Source organism: Echinops telfairi, unplaced genomic scaffold (assembly GCF_000313985.2).
Source record: "Echinops telfairi isolate 266 unplaced genomic scaffold, ASM31398v2 ScPeMD7_18;HRSCAF=68, whole genome shotgun sequence".
Lineage (NCBI taxonomy): Eukaryota > Metazoa > Chordata > Mammalia > Afrosoricida > Tenrecidae > Echinops > Echinops telfairi.
The window spans coordinates 61,915,525-61,922,486 of record NW_022103915.1 but is presented as its reverse complement, the minus strand read 5'-3'; the positions used below and the strand labels follow the sequence as shown (position 1 = coordinate 61,922,486).

The following is a 6,962-nucleotide window of genomic DNA, read 5'->3' as shown; positions in this document are numbered from 1 at the left end:
TCCTGTGTGCTCTGGTCAGATATATCCTTCTCCCGAAGCTGCAGATTCAGTGCCATCGTTTGAGATATATTCTTCTCAGGGGAGGGGTGTTTGTAATTTTTAAAAAACTTACAGATAGGAATGTTTTTATTTTAGTTTTTATAGTAATAAATAGCTATTACTATTTCTGCTTTATATTTGAGTACAAATTTAAGGTGTTCATTCTATTTATTGCTACCATTATTGATTTTTAAAAATTAAATACTTTTGAGGGCTCTTACATCTCTTATCACAATCCATTCATTCATCCATTGTGTCAAGCACATTTGCCATCATTATTTTCAAAGCATTTTCTTGTTGAGTTGTTGATAACAGCCATTTCCTCCTCCCTCCCTTCCTCATGAACCAATAAGAAGTTATAGGAACCAATGAGAAGTTATAGGTTATTATTTTCATATCTTACATCATCCTCTGTCACCCTTCACCTATTTTTCTGTTGTTCATCCTCCTGGGTTATACGTAGATCCTTGTGATTGGTTCCCCTTTTCTCCCCCACCTTCACCTTATCCTGGTATCTATTCTCATTGTTGGTCTTGAGGGGTTTATCTATCCTGGATTCCCTGTGTTGGGGGCTCTTATCTGTAGCAGTGTGCATGTTCTGGTCTAGTCTGATTTGTAAGATAAAATTGAGGTCATGATAGTGGGGCGTAGGAAGCATTAAAGAACTAGGAAAGTTGTATGTTTCATTGGTGCTAAACTGCACCCTGACTGGCTCGTCTTTTCCTTGTGACCCTTCTGTAAGGCATGTCCAATTGTCTACAGATGGCCTTTGGGTTTCCAGTCCAATCTTGCTCTTTCATATCGATAAAATTTTTTGGTCTCGGTCATAGATGCCTAATATACTTGACCCCATCGACACCTCATGATCACACAGGCATTATTTTCTGTTATATTTTAGAATCTTGTTGAATACAGACTTTTTTTTTTTTTTTTTTTTTTAACATTTTATTAGGGGCTCATACAACTGTTATCCCAATCCATACACACATCAATTGTGTAAAGCGCTTTTGTACATCGTTTCTCAAAACATTTTCTCTCCATTTAAACCCCCGACATTAGGTCCTCATTTTTCCCCTCCCTCCCCACTCCCCCCTCCCGCATGAGCCCTTGATAGTTTATAAATGGGTATTTTGTCATATCTTGCCCTGTCCGACGAATTCAGACTTTCTTGAATTGGAAGATACCAGCTTGAACTTAACTATTTAATTATAATTACTTACTCTTTAATTTCATTGAGTTTTATTTTATATAATGACATAGTAAAACGTTATGACAAATACAAATATATTGTAATCATTCCCACAATCACAATTTGAACATTTCTGTCACCCAATTTGGGCTGCTAACTTCAGAGTCAGTCAGCAATTTGTAACCACCAGCTGCTATGACGATGAAGTTTTCTACTCTAAAGTTTTAAGTCTCAGAAACCCACAGGGGCAGTTCTACTAATTCATAACAAAACCCTGTAGTTTTGTTATGAATTGGAATTGAACCCATAGTAGGGAGTTTTGGTGTTTTATCACTGCAAAAGGCTCCTGTAGCCTCTTCTGAATCATTATTTCCCACTCCACGGTGGTCTTAAGGGAACCACTGATCTTTGTCACTATAGTATAATTGTTCAATTTTTAAATATCTGAAAGGAATAAAATTGAATATTAGAAAATGACTGAATAATCAAACATACATTTCTTTGATTTATAAAGCCAAATGAAAGGATTTTTTTAAAATCATGAAATACTGTGATTTTGAAACTTTAATGGTTATATTGTAAATGATGATCAGTATTTTAGTATTAGTATTGGTTTACTTTCATTGCAGATTAAAAGACCTTATTTTCACGTGAAACCACTGGAAAAGGCACAGTTAAAAAACTGGAAAGAATATTTAGAATTTGAAATCGAAAATGGGACTCATGAAAGAGTTGTGGTTCTTTTTGAAAGATGTGTCATATCATGTGCCCTCTATGAGGAGTTTTGGATCAAGGTAAGAGAATTATTTGCTCTTAATCTTAATTTTTTTTATAAACATTGATCTAGTGACTAACCTTTTTGTACTTCTGTTGAATGTTGTTCATATAACTATATCTGTTGCATTAGGAGATGGTCTGCTTGCAACCAGATTTGACTGCTGCATATGCCAACCTCGTTGCCTCTCTTCGTCCTTCCTTACAGAAACTAGTCTAGTGGTTCAAGAAAGGTGCTGAATGGGTTTAAAAATAGAATTTTATCGTTCTGTCACATATTTAATGTCTTGCTCAACTGTACATTATTCAGTATTTCCTCTGTTTCTGTACATAGTATGCAAAATATATGGAAAACCACAGTACTGAAGGAGTGAGGCATGTCTTCAGCAGAGCTTGCACTATTCATCTCCCAAAGAAACCCATGGTGCATATGCTTTGGGCGGCCTTTGAAGAGCAGCAGGGTAAGAATGAAGCAATTCTGTTTTTTTTGTGTGTTGCTTTTTTCTTTGAACTTTTTGTGAATTAGGCCATTTTTGTATTCAACAACTTAAAACAACTTCTCAAACCTCTCAATAGCTTGTTCTATCCCCTCCCATGTTTTTTGTCTTGTCTCACAGGATATTATCTAAAGGTTTACAATCTCAAAAACCAAATGAGCATCTGTCCTATAGGGTTTGCTGTTGGAATTGACATGACAGTGGGTTAACATAAAGAATCTTCAAAAATTTAATTAATGAAGCATACCTTTTTATTAAATAATTTTTATTTAATTACTATTTTAGGTAATATTAATGAAGCCAGGAATATCTTGAGAACATTTGAAGAGTGTGTTCTAGGATTGGCAATGGTTCGTTTAAGAAGAGTAAGTTTAGAACGGCGGCATGGAAATATGGAAGAAGCTGAACATTTGCTTCAAGATGCCATTAAGAATGCGAAATCAAACAACGAATCATCATTTTATGCTATCAAACTGGCCCGTCATCTTTTTAAAATACAGAAAAACTTTCCAAAATCAAGAAAAGTGCTTTTGGAAGCAATTGAAAAGGACAAAGTATGTATCTATCATTTTAAGAATATTTCACATAAAAACGTATGGTGAAATTTTACTTTTGGCAACTATGATGACAAGTTTGGTCGTATGTAATATATTACTAAATGAAGACGACAGTCCCTCTAAACTGATGTTGCCGTGCTTTTTTTCAGATTAGTCTGAATTTAAACAGTTGGAGAAAATTAAAGATTTTCATCAGATGCGAATTGTTGAGATTGTCGTATTGTGTTTTTTTCCACTTTAGAAATTTTACAACAAATATGATTGCAGAAACTTGGAATATAATGTCCACTCTATATAATTAAAAACATGGTAGTTGTCAACAGTGCAGCAAGTGTTATATAACGAGTATTTTTTCCAAAGGATTTTGTTTTATGTACCAGTTTGATGAGAGATAGTATCAAAGTTTCTCATTTCTTTGATTTCCAGTTATTGTGGTTTATTTAGGCACAAGTTGAATAACAATTAGTTTGCTTCCTGCTGCATTTTAACATGTGTATCTACAACAAAAAGTTGAAATTAGCAGCTGTACAGAACACTTTAAAATGTTTATTTTGTAGTTGACAGTGTGCCAAGTAATAATTAAGCCCAAGTTAGGATATGTTTAAAATATATTGACAGTTATAATTTGCATAGGCTGGAGATCCTTGGACATGTCATAATCCATCAATGTGTGTGATTATTTTTTAACTCCTTTAGGTATTTATTGATAATACTAGTAGGAGTTAACCAGTATTGAATCTTTAAAAATGAGATATAAAGAATTAAGGTATTTTAAGTAACTTTTAATCAAAATTACTTTCCAAATATTTACCTTTTTTATACAGGAGAACACAAAATTATACCTCAATTTACTTGAAATGGAATATAGTGGTGACCTCAAACAAAATGAAGAAAATATCTTAAATTGTTTTGATAAAGCTGTACATGGTTCCTTGCCTATTAAAATGAGAATTACCTTTTCTCAAAGGAAAGTGGAATTTCTGGAAGACTTTGGCTCAGATGTTAATAAGTAAGATCTTAATTATATCTCTTTGGTAAATATTTTTGATGAAAATTTGATGACATAGCAATTAATGCATTTTAAACATGAAATGTTTTCATAGGTTGTAGTTTTTCTTTAGATGTATGTGGGGATATAACAAAATTTGAAAAGTTAAAAGACTTAATTTATCAGAACAAGAAAGTGGAAAAGTATCACTGCAACTTGGCCTTAACCTGATTTTGTAAGCAAATATCCAGTGCCTCTAATTTAGAATGGTTCCATTGAAGCAGCTAACACTATGCGAGGGGGTACCCCACCCACATTATGTATTTAAATTTTTTGGTACAAAACTTTTATCACCATAAAAGTACTCTCCATTATAGTTAATACATCTGTCAAATCTGCGATTCTATTTTTGGAAACATCTTTCAAACTCATCTGTTTGGATAGCTGGTAGCACCTCACTCGTTTTTTTTCACCTCTTTGGAAACGAGAAAACCACTTGTACACTTGAGTTTTCCCCCATAGCACTTTACATGTTGGAACATTTTTTTGCCGCATTTCTTTTCAAGCAGGAAACAAAATGTCACAGCTGCATGTTCTCTGTAAATCAGCCATCACCAAAACACAAGGTTAGAGCAAAATTGCTTTTATGGAAAAATTCAGTGACCGGAGAACCTTCCCACCCAGGCGACACACTGGTTGCACAAACTGGGTGTGAGGTGCTTGTTCCTCCTAGTGGGAAAAATGTGTACTAAGAGCTCTGCCCAGTTGAGTTGTCCCGTTTTTTTGGTATTCCCTTGTCTACAAGTGTGTGCATATGTATACAGATATATTTGACTTGGGTTCTGGGGTATGTGTTCACTTCTGAACTGATTAATCACTGTCAAGGGGTGTAGCAATTGTTCAGGCCTGTATCTCTGGAGCCCCAATTTAAACACAGAATGGAAAGCTGAAAGGGTTGGGAAGTATGTGGTTTCCTACAGGACCTCAAGTGGCACTTTTGGGTAACCTTTGAACTGCTAACCGCAAGGTTAGTACTTCAAACTCATCAACTATTCTGGGAGAAAAGATGAAGCTTTCTGCTTCCATTAGATTTACAGCTTCAGAAACCATATAAAGCTTTGATGTGAGTTGAAATCAACTTGCTGACAATGGTGCCCTTACTCATGTGGCTTTCTGAAGAAAATAAAATTGGAAAGATAGTTGGGTAAGCTTGTACACAACTCCTAAAAATCTTGTAGATGTCATTGCAGCATGTATTCTGCTAGCCTAGGTGGAAATAAGTTTGGCTTATGTGTATTTCAGAGGCTTGTTTTCTTTTCAGGCTTCTGATTGCTTATGATGAGCATCAAACACTCTTAAAGGAACAGGATTCTTTAAAAAGGAAGGCAGAAAATGGGTATGTAACTTGCTGAAATCAAGGATGCTTAACATATTAAGGAAATGTCTTTAAAGACATATTTTAAATGTCACCTTTAAAGTATAAAACTATTTGAATGATACTGATCTTCATATTAAACTGATTTTAAGAACTTTTGTGAAACAAACATACGTAAATGACATTAATTCGTTAAAATACATCTTTGAGGAAGCTTTGAAAGTTTCCATTTTGGTATTTTATTTATAGATCTGAAGAACCGGAGGAAAAGAAAGCGCACACAGAAGATACAACTTCATCATCTACACAGATGATTGATGGTGATTTACAGGCAAATCAAGCTGCATATAATTACAGTGCCTGGTATCAAGTGAGTCCACATAAATATAATTGAAATGCTTTGTTTATAGATATTAGAAGCATAAATCAATGGTACACTACTAATGCTTATTGTCTTTGATTCAGTCTTTTAAAATTTTAACAGTAAACATACACTTTTTATTGAACATATTTGCCTTAATTAAATATATGAAACAGCCATCTTTCTAGTATATTAACTTGTTCCTTTTTTCCTTTTAGTACAATTATCAGACTCCTTGGAATTATGGACAGTATTATCCTCCTCCTCCTACCTGATGGGAAGATGCACATTTCAGAGGGAGTGTGTGAAAAGTACAAAAATTGTTATTTTTCTTTTTGTGAGGGATGTAAACATAGCTTGCCATACCTGACAACTTGTCTTCTCTGTTTCTTTGTAATGATTTGTTTAGTAATAGGGAAAATGTCATTAGTAGCTTACCACACGTACCGTTTCCTACCATTTATAAAATTTTACTTTTTATCGGAGAACTATTTTTAATTTTTGCATTAAGCGTCTAGAATAATTTTGAATGCATTTGAAATGGAGTTTTTTAGCCTTAAAGGTAGGAAAATAAAACTGACTTGCAAATCATGTCAGTATAGCAAGATTCTGAAAACATAAGGGCTGCTTTTAAGGATTTACCTCCTCTAAAAACAACAAAATCAGAAAAACGGAATCTTAGTCTTTGCTGTCAATTGGTTTGTCTGTGTTTGTTATACTTGCATTGAATTTGGATCTAACTGCAGAAAAGGTACACTATTAAAAACTATGCCTTGGAATATAAATTATAAATGAGAAAATAGAATGTTTGCATCCCTTATAAAACGAAAATATTATTGAAAATATATTGCTGTTTCAGGAGACTTTGTATTTAGAATATTTGTGTAAACTTGTGAGCAAGCTTTCATTTTGATCAAACTGATCATCACCATTTTTATAATAAAACTGAAGACTTACCAGTAATTGTTTAAGATTCTTTTTTTGGGGGGGTGGAGCCACATATTATTTTGAAGTGCATTTTTCTGAAATTCAGGCTATTAATGCCAAATCTTTCTCTTTTTTCTAAAGCTCTATCTGCTTTTGTCTTCTCACTTCATAAATGCACATTTTAAAGATTCAAAGTGTACCCACATGGTAAATACCCATTCAGAGAATATTTTTACAAGTGACTCTCATATATAT

At 33.8% G+C, this 6,962-nt stretch overlaps 1 protein-coding gene and 1 non-coding gene across 6 annotated transcripts in view; both read left to right on the top strand.

The window, feature by feature from the left end:
• PRPF39 (pre-mRNA processing factor 39) overlaps positions 1 to 6,743 on the top strand; it is a 49,766-nt gene extending 43,023 nt beyond the window's left edge. For all 5 annotated transcript variants that reach the window (XM_004698560.4, XM_045287706.1, XM_045287704.1 and 2 more), the window contains 7 exons: positions 1,858 to 2,022; positions 2,337 to 2,463; positions 2,785 to 3,053; positions 3,881 to 4,065; positions 5,366 to 5,440; positions 5,669 to 5,789; positions 5,999 to 6,743. In XM_004698560.4, coding sequence (XP_004698617.1) covers positions 1,858 to 2,022; positions 2,337 to 2,463; positions 2,785 to 3,053; positions 3,881 to 4,065; positions 5,366 to 5,440; positions 5,669 to 5,789; positions 5,999 to 6,055 — 999 coding nt within the window. In that variant the 3' untranslated portion in view covers positions 6,056 to 6,743. The remainder of the gene's footprint in view (positions 1 to 1,857; positions 2,023 to 2,336; positions 2,464 to 2,784; positions 3,054 to 3,880; positions 4,066 to 5,365; positions 5,441 to 5,668; positions 5,790 to 5,998) is intronic.
• On the top strand, positions 3,113 to 3,192 carry LOC115868915. Its single transcript, XR_004045874.1, has one exon. It is a non-coding gene; the product is annotated as a small nucleolar RNA SNORD127 (small nucleolar RNA).
• Positions 6,744 to 6,962: the final 219 nt, after the last annotated feature.